This window comes from Lentinula edodes (assembly GCF_021015755.1).
Source record: "Lentinula edodes strain Le(Bin) 0899 ss11 chromosome Unknown C8R40scaffold_15, whole genome shotgun sequence".
In the NCBI taxonomy this organism is placed as follows: Eukaryota; Fungi; Basidiomycota; class Agaricomycetes; order Agaricales; family Omphalotaceae; genus Lentinula; species Lentinula edodes.
The window spans coordinates 107,943-121,424 of NW_025764321.1; the positions used below are offsets into that span (position 1 = coordinate 107,943).

The window sequence follows — 13,482 nt, forward strand, 5'->3', positions numbered from 1 at the left end:
CGCGGTTCTCGTAGCTCCCTTCGAGCTCCAGCCTGCTCTTAGCAAGCTACAACATAAACCTCCATATACCAAAACCCACCCTAAGACCTATTTTGACCCAGGTCTTACACAACCCCCCACAGCCTGGTCCCTTATCTTGACCTCTCTGTCATTATCTTGGGACTAGTTTGCCTACACTCCACCTCATTGCCTTGCTCAGTCACTCTGCTTTCCTGCTCTACTTAGTCACTTTGCCTTTGCCGCTTCGTGACACCAACTGTATCATGCTGGCCTGAGTTGTTATTTTGTAGAGATATGGTACATGTCAACTGTATTACTTTGGGTGAGAGATAGTTGCTCATTACTATATTCCATCACCCTACATGCATATAGTACATCTCAACTGTATTTTAATACTCTGCAAGCATATAGTACATGTCAGCTGTATTGTGTTGGTTCAATAGCTTAAGGGTGATTGATATGGTACATATGAACTATAATTGGATGTGTCATCATGTTGAAACTGTGGTTCTTAAAACCCATATCAACTTAGTCCAAGCACAGTAGTACTACATAGTAGTGCGCTCAATGATAGAAAAATAGTTAAGGTGCACCTTACATTACGAACGGGATATAATTAAGTAAGCTATATACAGCCCACTAGCTCTATAACAACTAGCTGTACCCTTCTATACAGCCGATGGAGCAACGCCTATCTGTTACTTGAGCACTATTAATTATCTTGAGCGGAATTGTATTATCCCTTTGTTACCGTATTTTGACAGCGGTATCATGTTTAATTTGTTCTCGTTTTATGTAGAAGCATAGTATCAGCTATCTGCTTCTAATTTTCACTAAAATGATTTTCAAGGGAAAACAGACATAGTTTTCATGGTCAAGACTCACAAGAGCCAAATTAGTACAAACTCTCGCATGGTTTTCGAGCTGTGATTGCGTAGAAGCTGGTATTTGTCTCTCCTGAGGTCTTCCATTCAAGTGAGGAAGCTTCTAGGAGTGCCTTATACTCCTCCCCAGACTGAACAATACCGTAACCCCCTGCTTGCACGATGGGACCCTTCATACCCAGACACAGATTCCGCCACTCCTCGGTGCTATACCCATTCCTTACCTTCTCATTCTGCTCATAATTCCTCCCTTCTCCATTCACTTGCCCGTTTCCACTGTAGTTCAGCTCGCCGCCAATGGAAACATGTTGTGTCACACACTGAACATCCAGAAACCCAGCATCCTCGAGTAAAGCTGGTAGGTACACAGACATGTCTCTGACCATCCCTTTCTGTGTGCACATATTCCTGACTAGCGTTGTGAGTTTCTTCGACTGTGGACCGACTCCCCATCGCAGGTACTCAAAGTCGATTTCCAGAAATTCTACCCATCCTCCCGGTTGAACGACTCTGGATATTTCAGCGATGGCTGAACGCCAGAGGGAGTCAGTCATCGCAGTGACCAGGAGTCGTTGATGGACGTATGAGAAGGTATTGGTCCATTCCGGGGGAAGGTCGGTGATTGTGTTGACGGAGAAATGCATTTCGGGAGGGTGCGTGTGAGGGAACTGTTTCGATGATATGTCGATGCATTCCATGTCAATGAGGATCCCATTCACGTGATTCTTCTCGAAGAATTCTAGGGCCCAGATACCTGCACATACATGAACGAGCACCAATCTAATCAGTGAAAACAAAGACATAGGGCAATGAGTCGAATCACCGCTTCCAGCTGCACTTTCCAGTACGCGATCTCCGTTTCTGAGACTGATTGGAGCTACAGAGAGTCTATCATCGAAAGCCCTCACGATTATATCGTGTTGTCTATTCAACCTGCAAGAATGTCAGAATCGAGTTCTATCTGGGAGTCCAGTCCCAACCTTTGCGTCTCAGCTTTATCGGCTGGCAAGGGATACTGCGTTGAGGAGGCATAGTATCTTTCAGAAGACTGTTGAACCATAGCGAGTAGTGGGGGAAGTGGTTCTTAGACCTTTTCGGTCTTTTTATCCCGTTTGAACTTTCGATATTTGATCTGTCAGCAATATGGCCCGAGCGAACAACAGAAGAATTGTAAATCCGATTCGAACCTAAGGTCAGTATTCACGCTTCAAGACCAACTTGATAATTTAGTACAGTGACAGTCACTTATGGTTACTCAATCCTTAGCGCCGTGCTGGCACGGCAATCCCCGACTCTGAATGGTTTCATGACAAGCAGGTATGCTGATTATTCGCGATTATAGAAGTAAATCAAAATTATGTTCAAGAGGAAAATAATATGATGCAGTATGGTCGTATGTAACTGTTGAATATATGTGATTAGATACAGATTGAGGTTATTGTTAAACTTTTGCATTGTGGTGTAGTGATTTTTGGTACGGTTTACAGTGTCTGTAATTTGTATTTTGAAGAATGTATTTATGTTGAATTTTCAGTTTGTTTTCGCCTAAAGATACATTTGTTATACTGTTGACATGGAATATCAATGACAAGATTGCAAAAAATGAACTCCTTCATTTTTGGTATACTGAAACTTCGGAATCAGTCTAGTGTTTGATGTGCGGCCAAAATTGGTGTTGAGAATTAAGTCATGGTCACTGTTGGTCGACCTACTGTGCATTGTATAAACTACTAGAATTTTCTGCAATGGCTATCTGTCAGCATGAGCAATTGCACTGTAATATACAAAGTTACTGGATGAAAAGGAGTTGGAGATCTTCATTGTAGGATCAGTGATCCATTCATGAAAGAATGACATCTGCAAAACCTGGATATTCGGCTAAGGGCTGAGAGCAGATCCCAGCAGATCCCAGTGCTGAAAGCACCGAAAGCAACATGCTCTGGGTGCTTTCACTGCTGGGAAGTGCTCTCGACCGCTTTCGGACCCTTAGCCGAAAATACAGGTTTTGCAGATGGAGTGACCTCCATTTGTAAGTTCAGAGGTCGGTTCCACACTGGCAGGATAAGTTTGGCATTCAAGTTGACAATAATAATAAGTACAAGGGGAGGTCAAGCCGGATCAGATTGATTTTCCTGTATTGTCATAATACCTGGACATTGTTATATAGACATACATAGTACTGAAGTGTACTCTGCCCAGAAAAGCAACAATATCATTAAAGTATGCGCACCATTCAGCGTTAAACTATACAACGTAAGAAAACAAACTACACGCACTAACTCCAAATCGGTTCACACTGTTACTACAATAAGACACCTATACATCATACAGCTTCTCCCATCTGCAAAACCTGTATTTTCGGCTAAGGGTCCGAAAGCGGTCGAGAGCACTTCCCAGCAGTGAAAGCACCCAGAGCATGTTGCTTTCGGTGCTTTCAGCCAGGGGGGGTACGTTGTGTAAGCGACGAATATCAACTATAACCAGGGGGGTACACTTTTTGAAGCCAGTCCGGTATCCTGCCGATGGACGGCAGCCACCTGGCAGCCACATCAGAGACATTCCATCGATTATTGTACCGCGTACATACTACGTCGTATGCGATCTCTGTGGAAGTGAGAAGGGTACAACCTTGAATGGCAGCTTAACTTCATTCCGAGGGCATCGAGGGTCGAAACAATGTGATATAGCAAAGAATAGAAGGGAAAAAATGAGAAGAAAAGCTGAGAAAGATGAACTCGAGCATCAACAGCAGGTACGATATCATAGTTCTGTTCAAGCTCACAACTCTAATAGTCATCAAAATCATGAATGTTATGGGTTGCTTGTACATAATGGAATATTCACAAGAGTGTTAGAGGTAGATAACTATAGAACTACTCCAACTGAACACGGAATGAACTCAGCTCTGGTCAATGAAAGCAGACAGACATCGGCAGTCCGGCTCTGATGACTAAGGGGGTGAGGGTTTGATTTCGCTTAATTTCGGATTGATTCGGACATTCATATAGTCATTTCATCGGATTTCTCGGTCAGGAGCCCCCTGCTTTCAGCACTGGGATCTGCTGGGATCTGCTCTCAGCCCTTAGCTGAATATCCAGGTTTTGCAGATGCCGAAAGATATTATTCACCACACCTTATACCAAAATGGACAGCAATGAATTGATTACATACGAATGAATAGTGCAAAATGATCTCACAAAACACGACCATTTGAATCCGACAAGGACCTCCTCTTTCAGAGTCGGTGACTCAATACTGTCGTATGACTCCGGTGTACGATGAACGCACCGCCGCTTTGGAGTTCTTTGTCCCGGGATCTTCCATGGAGTCTTCCGCTCCCAAGTTTGAAGAGCAATCAAGGTCATTAATGAAGATCTTCTGATTGAGAGGAAGAGGAACCGGGTACACGAGCAATACTTTCCTATGGTAGATAATAGATATCTACTGAATATCCGGCAATTCATATGGCTGAAGAGGATCTCCGACTTCTCTGGTAGGGGGACACAGATGGTGTATAATCGAGCCCATGACCATTGACAAGTAATTTGTGTACCTATTTCCGTTGTATCCGGGCTCCTTCCATATGGCGTTAGGAGAGCTCATTATCGGCGAGGAACAAGTTAACGATGGCCTAGAACGAACCACGGTTCAATAAAAATAGGGATAGTCTTGAACACTGATCGGTTTGGGACAGAAGAGGAGGATGCGTCAAGATGGGTGATTCCTACATAGATTTTTTGAGATGAGTCGAAGCAATGAAGCGGCAAAATCACCTTCAACGTTGAGAATGTCTTCTGCTTCCTAGATGTTCTATAAAAATTCTTTCAGACTACCAATTGAACGGCCGCCTTCATCAATGATAGTAAGGAATACAATGCTCCGTTTGGAGGGTCTGATGGAGGATGGCCACGGGATTGCAACTCGATACTTCGTAAGTTAGGATGATGCGACGAAAGATTGAGGGAAGTTAGCTTGCCCACAGGCATCAACGTTCAACGGCGGTATGGTCCTTATGCAACATCAGAGTTCAAATAATTTGCAGTCTCTATATCACCACTCACTTTAAGCAACACTACACAAGTTCCGCTTGAACGATCAATGAATTGAGCCTCTTCGAAGCCGAACTCCCTGCCAATGACGACCCTCAGCCAAATTTTTCGCATTTCGGACGGTGGATCGAAATATAATGAGTTTGCAGTATGAAGCAACGTGGATGAGCAGCTAGTATCTATCGTGGTGCCGAATTCGTGAGTTGATTGTTCTGTATTGAATCTGCATTTCTTAGACACGAACTGGGATGATCAAATATAGGGAGAACCTGGGCGATAAATTCTAGCGGTACGGGGCCTGGGCGCTAAAGACTTAGAGCTTAACTTCCGCAACGACCAAAGCGTCCCACCAGTAGCATCCCCAGACAACTCTTCGACTACCAGTATCTTCGCCATACGGAACTCTCATATAACGACATTGACGCTACAGGCTCGGGTTTAGCTACGACTCCACGTCTTCCACAAAAGTCTCAGCCACAATTGTGCTTGATTTTCGGCATGAGAACAACCACGGTAACTGATCTCTGAAGACGAGCTGTATCTTTGATCGGGGCAGGCGGTGGGAGGGAAGGATTTGTGTTTCCAAATCGTACGTCTACAAGGTTTATCAATGTCCTGCCACTACTTATGTTCACGGTCTAGAAGGAAGACCGATCAGCTCCCCGAAAACAGACGACGCAGACGACAAACAGGGGGGTCATGGAATAAGCTAGGACGGGGATATCAAGGTCGAGCTATTCTGTCAACGGAAATCCAGAGGTTGCCTGTCAACGCACTGTCCTTCCGTTCCGTTCGTGTTTTCGACTTCCGCAAACAGGAGAGCACTACTACTACAGCGTACCCGTAAGGTTCATGCCTTTGATGCTAAATTTGTTCGTTGATATGATATAATAGCGCAAGATGTCTCTTTCCTCGTTATTCTCTCCATTCTTATTACGTATGGTCGTGACGAAGGCCTTGTGCCTCAACGAAGAAAACCGCTGACCCAAAATGTTGAACCCAAATTGCTGAGGTCGAAGTTCAGTCTACTCAGGCATCACCACCGCTCTCTTTTCTCGCCGAGGACGTACCACATGCAATAATTATTCGATCGCTCCGTGTTCCATATCTATTGAATACTCTCGAAGCAGAGAGTACACTATTTGGTGGTGAGAAACGGAGCGCGAAACTCACTCGTCATATTGGAGGAGACCACGATTGTTGCAAGGTGAGTCGTTCTTATACTTGGATAGTTGTGGTGGCGTACTGAACCTATTATATCTTTAGTTCTTGCTTACCTGACTGGGCTCTCAACATCCTCCCTTTCTCTTTCCCTTCGCCACACGATACCGTTTCCTTCAATCTACCTCCTTCGGATATGCTCGCCTTATCCTCGAATAGCAGTTACAACAAGCCCGTGAGGCCAAGATAACTCACGGCGAGACGATGTTGGATTTCTCAGACGACCTCAACGCCACAAAGTTCGTATCTCGATGAAACACATTCTGGAGAGCGTTGTCAAAGTGTTTGAGCTTTGTGGCTCCTCCTCTTCGGTGCTCGAGGTGAAGTACCTTGAGGAAGTTGAGGCATGTTTGGGACCAACTTCGCGGTTATACGCGTTGGTTTCGGAGGAATTTGAGGTTTCGAAGATCTGGAGAGATTCGGGTCATGGGACTCCGGGAGCTGAGGCTAGCCCGTTCGTACATCATGAGAGTGGATTGTACCCGGTACCAATTGGGGCAGAGGATATGGGTGGTCTTCGTCGTAGGCAATTCGTAGCCAAGGCACTGTTCGACTCGCGGATTATTGACTTGTCGTTCAATAAAGTACGCCTCAAGCTTGTGCTGGGAGAAGAGGTTTCGTTGACTAGCGCAACGCTTAAGGTATCTATCGTAGTTCACCTTCAATCGAATCTTCGCTTGACTCCTCCTTCGATAGCTTGGCCAATACCCTTTCGAAGCTATTACCATCGCCCCTGACCGCCTCTGAACGACGAGGCGTTCTCCCTCTTCAGCTGTTGTTGACATCACAGATCGTATACCTGGCTTGCGAAAATCCTCGCATTAATCGAAGAAACTGTCACCGTCGAAGATCCCGCGCTTGATTTCACGCTTCTTGGATACGACATCGAGCTGAAGGTGCGTTACCATCTATTCATATCACCCATGCTTTTTCAAATCACACCCCCAATTTCTCGGTGAATTATAGAATCCTTGTAACGATAACCGGTGTCCCATCATACGTCCAGTTTGTCCCCTCAAGGCTATCCTCGGCTCTGAGAGCACTTTGCAAGCCAAGCCGTTCAGAGAAGGAATTAGCAAAGTGTTCCCGATTGGCGATCGACAGGGGTCCACTGTGGAGGAGTTGATGATGTTGTTTGGGAATGGGGATGAAGATTGCACTGTGGAGAGTGAGTTTTCTTCTCATGGTATCATTGTTTTCACTTAGCCGCTGCTAACGTATTTGCAGCACTCAGCTCTCAGCGAAGCGCTCGAAGCAGACCATGGGTTCAACCCCGAAAGTCGTGCTATCTGGAACCTGTTGGAGATCATGGCAGAGTACGACGCAAGTACGAGGCTTCCCGTCACCAGACGAAACAATCAGATATCTGGAAGATCCTTCCGTCGCGTCTTTCTTCAGTTAGTGCAATGTGTACATTATGAATTCGGCAACTGTAATGTTAACGATGATGAGCGTGGTCCTCACAAATGAATCTTTCTTAAATCTTGTATCAACAACACAGTCGATGGCACGACAGCAGCAAATCCATAGTGAATACTTCAAACAACTATCTTGATATAGAAATAGTGCACACTACATTGAATGTTCCCAATGTGTCCCTCACCAATTGTCTCTACATACATATGTAATGATAGGAATGAGTACATATACACGCTGATACATTTCATCGACAGTCCTCCCCCAAAACAGCCTCTTAAAATTCAGCTTTTTGCGTAACTGGCACTGTCACAGACGTCTCCGATGTTTCGCCTATCCTCAATCCGTCCTGTTTGACATCGTCATCTGAGTTCCAGACCTGGATGTAAAGAATTGTCAATACGTGCATAAAGCTTGCGAAGGTCGAACGTACATCTACATGTCGGTCGAGTTGTGTATGGATTTGTATTCCTCCGAAATCTCCTAATTCGACGTCTGGGTCGTGTCGCTAATATAGATAGATAAGTCGAAGTGGTACAAAGCGAAAGAATTGGACATACCCCTACTCCCGTACGGGCTCGTCTCGTCGTCCGATCTGCACTTGAGGCGTTTGTATATGGTCGGCTAGTACCATAAGCTGCACCGATAGTTCGACGCGCGTTGAGGGTCCACATCATAGATACGGCGTATAACTTTGGGAGCATCATATTAAACGCTGTAGACGTGATGTTCTCGTTTCCATCGTAGATTTGAGAGAAGACTAGATTCAATAGGGCGCTATGTCGATGAAAAGGGTTTAGTAATCTCAGATTGAAATAGCGCAGTCAGCTTACCAGATTGCAGCGGGAGCAGCTGTTTGGAAAGTCAGCCTCACAAGCGCAGTGATGAGACCAACAGTTCTACACGATTCCTCAAATAAGTTGCTGTGAGAAGGAAAGTGATACGTTCAATGTAACTTACTGAGGGAGAACATTCTTCTTAGACCTTATCAAGAAGTAAGCAGTAACGAGTGACAGTAAGAGGTCCCCAGCTGTATGTCACGTCAGTGGTGATGTTTGGAATACAAGGAAGAGCTTTACCGAATACGGATGCAAGGTGAGCAGCGACTTCAGAAATTGTCAGCAAATCAACGATGATATGGTCAATGGTCAAAATAACGCACACCACCTGCCAATACCGAGGGTATCGCTAACGGTGATAAAGTAAGTCTGTGGGTAGATCGACGTTAGCTATGAGAACTCGAAATTCCAAGAAACCTGCTTACAGCGGCTGAAAGAGCAGCGAAAGCGAACACAAATAGAATTGCTATAGGAATAACAGGTAACGGGCTCTTTGCGATCATGTAAAGGCGATAGCAGAAGTACGTTTGGACGTAGAGTCCTATTGCAGCAACCTATGAGTGGAGACTTCAGCGATATGGGGCAGAGGAGAGAAGAGGAAGTTTGGACGTACCATAAGCGGATTACCTGACTGCCACCAAGTTGTATAATTTAGAAGAATAGCACCGGGGAGATCGAGGAAATGACGGATGAAAATGATCCAGACGAGAGCACTACGAGACGCGTCAGAGTTACATCCGCCCATAAAGATCAGTGCACGTACAACGCCTGAATCGATTTCAAGGTAGTGATGATGGCGAGTCCAACCACTGCGAGCTTCAAGCCGAGTTTGTCATCGTGATACCATTGCGCATAGTGGACGAACTGAGTCGAAATTCGTCGTTAAACCAATTACGTGCAAGGCAGAAGGGTAACGTACCTGGCTAAACAGGACTCCTTGTAGAAGGACATCTAAAAACGCCCCAATAAGCTATAAATTGAAAGTCGTTAGAGGCAAATAATTTAAATAAAACTGCAGCGGATGTACATACCCAAGGGCCAAGAAGAAACACGGCTTGGTGCAGCTCTAAAGGAGTCATCTGTGGGTCCACAGGGCTGGGTTGGAGACAAGCAGTTGGGTACGGTTTGGAAGAGGAGGCGATCGCGAAAAGGTGAGTTTATGTACAGAGATGGCGCACCAGGTACACTCTGTAAAGAAAATTTCAAATTGGGATCCGGGAGCAGGAGGGGAGGCACCGACGGGTTCTGCCTCCTATCTCTGGCGCTTATGCATTATCCAATCGAAATTGAACGTTAGATACCGTCAAATGGGACCTAAAGGCTTCCAATGGGCCTCCCAATAAAGATGGTCTCCTGGTCCAAACGTTCAAGGCGGAGTAGGCTTGAGTAGGTCGGAGTAGGTCAAAGTGTGTCCAAATGAAACAGGGTTGCCTGACAGTTCGTTGTTCTCCCTGATTTCTCCTATGTATATGTAAATTGTAATCTCTTCGCATCAATCTCAGGTTGGATGAGCCTAAACGCTTCTATGGCGACAGTTGAGGATGGGGCAAATGTCTGAGGAATATCAGGGAATATCCTGGAATATCGCTGAATTTTGCCATGCACGAACCTTGACCGGTGACCAACCCAAAAGTGACTAAAGGAGCCGTGAAGGTGAATTAACCTGAACAATTCCCTCACGTTCCGGGAACGGTGGTGAGGTTCCACGCCAAGATGCTCCCCGGACTGTGCGGTGTTCAGATCCTGTACCAAGCCGTTTAATACACCTTCCTTCCTTCCCCAGATAATTTGACCCAAAATCGAATATGACTGCAGTGAATCTCTCGAATTCCTGCAAACCATCTTTTCCGAACCCGACTCGGAGGCTCCCCAATATCCTTCGTGATGCCTTGGCGAGTTTTGAGTGGTATGTTCAGGGATCAGAGTCCAGACTCAGGTACGTGGTCAAAAATCATTAGCAGAGGGGCTGATGGAAAAGTTCCTGGTAACCTTAGGATGCATGGCAGTTGGAATTTTGAGATGAAATATGACTGGCGCGCTTATCCTCCTAAGGGGATTGGCCAGTTGAGATTACATAGGTTGAGAAAGAGGCAGAAAGAGGCACGTACATCAGCAAAGTAGAGCAAAGTTCAGCAAAGCTCACCACGGCCCACAACTTCGTAGCTACTTAGAAGAACCTGTAATAGAGGTCCCACGGTCGGATACACTCATAAGGGTTGTTGCGTTTTCTTTGGTGTATTCGAAAGCATGTTCGATTGGTCGTCTTCTCGTCCAATGACAATATGAAAACATAACGTGGCCGGTCAAAGCTATCTTGATCTCGCCGGATCGGGAAACTGAACTTGTTAATAAACGTCGGGCCGTGCTTGGACCGTGCGCAAACACTCGACTCTGAAACTTTCATTATCACGCTACGCTCTTGGGACCCAGAAACAAATGAAAGGCGAATTACCTCAGTAAAGGCGTACGGCCACCTACAGTATACTCTAAATTTTCGGATTAGTCATTTGCTATGACAAAATACCGCGAAACTCGCAAGAGGCTTTTCTCTCAACCGCACGGGGTCTCACTTTTCATTCTCTCCCTCATCCTCTCAACATGTCTACCAATATTTCTCGGACAGCTTCTCTTGAAACTGTTCGTGAACTTGGTCTTCCGATAGACGAGAAGAAGGATGGAGACAGCAGAAATGAAACTAACATTGACAAGAACACTGTGGGAACGGCGGGAGAAAATGTAGATGACTTTCCTGATGGTGGCTTAAGGGCTTGGTCTATGGTATTAGGTGTAAGTCTCGCTCTTATACAATATTTATTCCTCTAGTTAACCAGAGTTCATACATGTAGACATTTCTATCCGCTTTTGCGACGTACGTGGGTTCCTCATGACTCTGACAAACATCGTCTGATCGCAACCTTAGATTCGGATTCGTAAATTCATGGGGGGTAAGCGTTGTCCTCAAATCATCCTTATCGCTTTCTTACATCCTCCCTAGGTATTCCAGTCTTACTACGAGCAAACGATTTTGAAGGATTCTTCGCCCTCTGATATGTATGTACTCCCATCTATCATTTCATTTATTTCTTATATTCGTTTACAGCGCTTGGATAGGCTCCGTACAGGTTCGTAGACCTCTACTATGTTTTCTCCTTCGACCGTAACCCCATCTTCTCGCAGTATGCCCTGATTTTCCTTCCCGGACTTATAACTGGACGCATGTTCGATATTGGCATCTTCAAAATCCCGTTCGCTGTAGCTAGTCTGGTGTTGGTCGCAACAAGTATGCTCACCGGTCAGTGTACTGAGTACTGGCAATTCATACTTTGTCAGGGAGTTGCTCTCGGGGTAAGCTTACGTTTCATTGAAGTTCGAGTGACTCGATTCATCCTATTTTCAGTTGGCATGTGGTACTCTATTTGGACCGTCTATGGGAATAATAGGCCATTGGTTCAAGAAGGTATGTTCGTGCTGTGTTCTGACAGAGAATCTGAACTGATGTAGTGCATACAGAAACGGGGACTCGCTCTCGGTATCAACGCCTGTGGGTCTTCTCTTGGTGGAACCCTCATCCCAATTGCAACTAGGAGGCTTCTTGTCGAAGTTGGGTGAGTTCTTTCCGTGCATTCACGACATCTCCTCTATCTTACCTTCCTTCTTCCAAGCTTTCCCTGGACCATGCGAATCTTAGGCTTCCTCATGCTCTTTGTCCTCGCCTTCCCGAATCTCCTCCTTGCTAGACGATTGCCCCCAAAACGAATATCGGGGGGGATGTTAAACTGGGCTGCGTTCAAGTCGGCACCGTACTCGGCTTACTGCGCGTCTTCCTTAGTTGCATTCTTGGGACTATACACCGGTACGAATTAGCAGCTCTGCTCCATTCAGAACGCTGCTGATATGATTTGGTAGTACTCACCTATATCGATATCAGCGCTTCTGCAGCGGGCATCGATGAAGACTTCTCGTTCTACCTTGTTTCGATCGCCAATGCTGCCTCCGGTTTCGGTCGCCTGTCGTCTGGAATTGCCTGCGATAAAATAGGTGAGTCCGTATGGCGTATACTTCTCCTTGTCATGACTAACTCTTTTCGAACAGGTGGAATCAACTTTATGGCGCCGATGACACTAGTTGCGGCTGCATTGACATATGCCTGGCCGTTCGCTACTACAAAAGCGGATTTTGTCGTCGTTGCGATCATTTACGGGTGCGACCTCCTCAATTCCTTCAAATGTTCCTCTTCCATTAATGCTTCAGTTGATGAATTCACAGATTTGCTTCAGGCGTATACGTTTCTTGTTTCCTTATGCCCATCTACGAAATGTCTGACGTACATGACATCGGTCGACGTACGGGGATGATTATGAGCATCGGAGCTATCGGAGCTCTTCTAGGTCCTCCCATATCTGGCGCCATAAACACAAACACTGGAGGATACACCGCTGTGGGGTATTACGCCGGTAAGCGACCTATATACATTCTTGGTTCAGAGCGTGCTAACGAGACTACGGAAAATTTTTTATGTCTTCCAGGTTCAATGATTGTTGTTGCATCAGCGCTTATGGTCCTTACTCGACAGTTATTCCTCAAGAAATTATGGGGAAAATTCTGAATGCGGCTTTACCCCCGAGTTACTAGAATTGCTGGACCGCGATACGTGGATGAATCCGTTCAAACCCACGACGCGATGGACCTTCCTATCGACTATCTATCCAATCACATTTACGATTGGAACACTTGCCTCAATTAGGCTCTATCTGACCTCTACCACACGTAATCTCAACAGAGGAATATCATACATATTGCACGCTGTATCCATCTCCACACAGACCACTCACGGCATTTAGATGTTAATATACGTTCGTGATATTTTATGTAGCATATTTGTCACGTTAATGAAATGATACTGATTTCTCATTTTTGTGGGGTCAAATAGCGGAGATGGTTCGTTGCATGAGTCGCGCCTGATCCCAAGGGCCTAAATTCTAATGCCTTTTGTCGTTTCTTCGTTTATGTCGTTGCTACTCCCAATGAACGGTTATTAATGAAATAGGAGAATGCCTCAAAAAGGGAATACTG

The 13,482-nt window shown here is 45.5% G+C and overlaps 4 protein-coding genes across 4 annotated transcripts; 2 read left to right on the plus strand and 2 right to left on the minus strand.

Moving 5' to 3' along the window:
• Window positions 1-895: 895 nt before the first annotated feature.
• C8R40DRAFT_1043708 (S-adenosyl-L-methionine-dependent methyltransferase) lies at window positions 896-1,819 on the minus strand (the record flags this gene model as incomplete). Its single annotated transcript, XM_046224185.1, has 3 exons — window positions 896-1,081; window positions 1,148-1,638; window positions 1,708-1,819. Coding segments are annotated over 3 exons (789 nt in total), but the record flags the coding sequence as incomplete, so codon positions are not given.
• A 4,586-nt stretch (window positions 1,820-6,405) lies between these two features.
• On the plus strand, window positions 6,406-7,624 carry C8R40DRAFT_1069013 (uncharacterized protein; the record flags this gene model as incomplete). Its single annotated transcript, XM_046226066.1, has 4 exons — window positions 6,406-6,773; window positions 6,945-7,050; window positions 7,121-7,322; window positions 7,389-7,624. 4 exons carry the CDS (start codon window positions 6,406-6,408, stop codon window positions 7,622-7,624), a joined length of 912 nt encoding a protein of 303 aa, XP_046086886.1.
• A 190-nt stretch (window positions 7,625-7,814) lies between these two features.
• C8R40DRAFT_160525 (uncharacterized protein) lies at window positions 7,815-9,581 on the minus strand. The gene is made up of 12 exons (XM_046234204.1): window positions 9,441-9,581; window positions 9,329-9,379; window positions 9,173-9,273; window positions 9,023-9,122; window positions 8,835-8,963; window positions 8,733-8,778; window positions 8,650-8,676; window positions 8,531-8,600; window positions 8,404-8,469; window positions 8,131-8,347; window positions 8,004-8,078; window positions 7,815-7,949 (listed from the first exon to the last, which is right to left on the minus strand). The coding sequence occupies exons 1-12, from the start codon at window positions 9,486-9,488 to the stop codon at window positions 7,848-7,850; spliced, it is 1,032 nt and encodes a 343-aa protein (XP_046086887.1). The 5' UTR covers window positions 9,489-9,581; the 3' UTR covers window positions 7,815-7,847.
• A 1,110-nt stretch (window positions 9,582-10,691) lies between these two features.
• On the plus strand, window positions 10,692-13,465 carry C8R40DRAFT_1272144 (major facilitator superfamily domain-containing protein). The gene is made up of 13 exons (XM_046234065.1): window positions 10,692-11,196; window positions 11,256-11,278; window positions 11,330-11,354; window positions 11,405-11,460; window positions 11,510-11,531; window positions 11,587-11,754; window positions 11,807-11,866; window positions 11,920-12,014; window positions 12,072-12,262; window positions 12,316-12,447; window positions 12,502-12,610; window positions 12,676-12,863; window positions 12,936-13,465. Exons 1-13 carry the CDS (start codon window positions 11,008-11,010, stop codon window positions 13,013-13,015), a joined length of 1,338 nt encoding a protein of 445 aa, XP_046086888.1. The 5' UTR covers window positions 10,692-11,007; the 3' UTR covers window positions 13,016-13,465.
• Window positions 13,466-13,482: the final 17 nt, after the last annotated feature.

Bases quoted from the DNA above. Each gene is read 5' to 3' on its own strand.
- C8R40DRAFT_160525 (XM_046234204.1), bottom strand. From the start codon at position 9,488: ATGACTCCTTTAGAGCTGCACCAAGCCGTGTTTCTTCTTGGCCCTTGG. The intron at 9,380-9,440 runs GTATGTACATCC...TTCAATTTATAG, and splicing joins TGTTTCTTCTTGGCCCTTGG to CTTATTGGGGCGTTTTTAGA. The intron at 9,123-9,172 runs GTACGTGCACTG...CGCGTCTCGTAG, and splicing joins TTGAAATCGATTCAGGCGTT to TGCTCTCGTCTGGATCATTT.
- C8R40DRAFT_1272144 (XM_046234065.1), top strand. From the start codon at position 11,008: ATGTCTACCAATATTTCTCGGACAGCTTCTCTTGAAACTGTTCGTGAA. The intron at 11,755-11,806 runs GTAAGCTTACGT...TCCTATTTTCAG, and splicing joins GTCAGGGAGTTGCTCTCGGG to TTGGCATGTGGTACTCTATT. The intron at 11,867-11,919 runs GTATGTTCGTGC...TAGTGCATACAG, and splicing joins TAGGCCATTGGTTCAAGAAG to AAACGGGGACTCGCTCTCGG.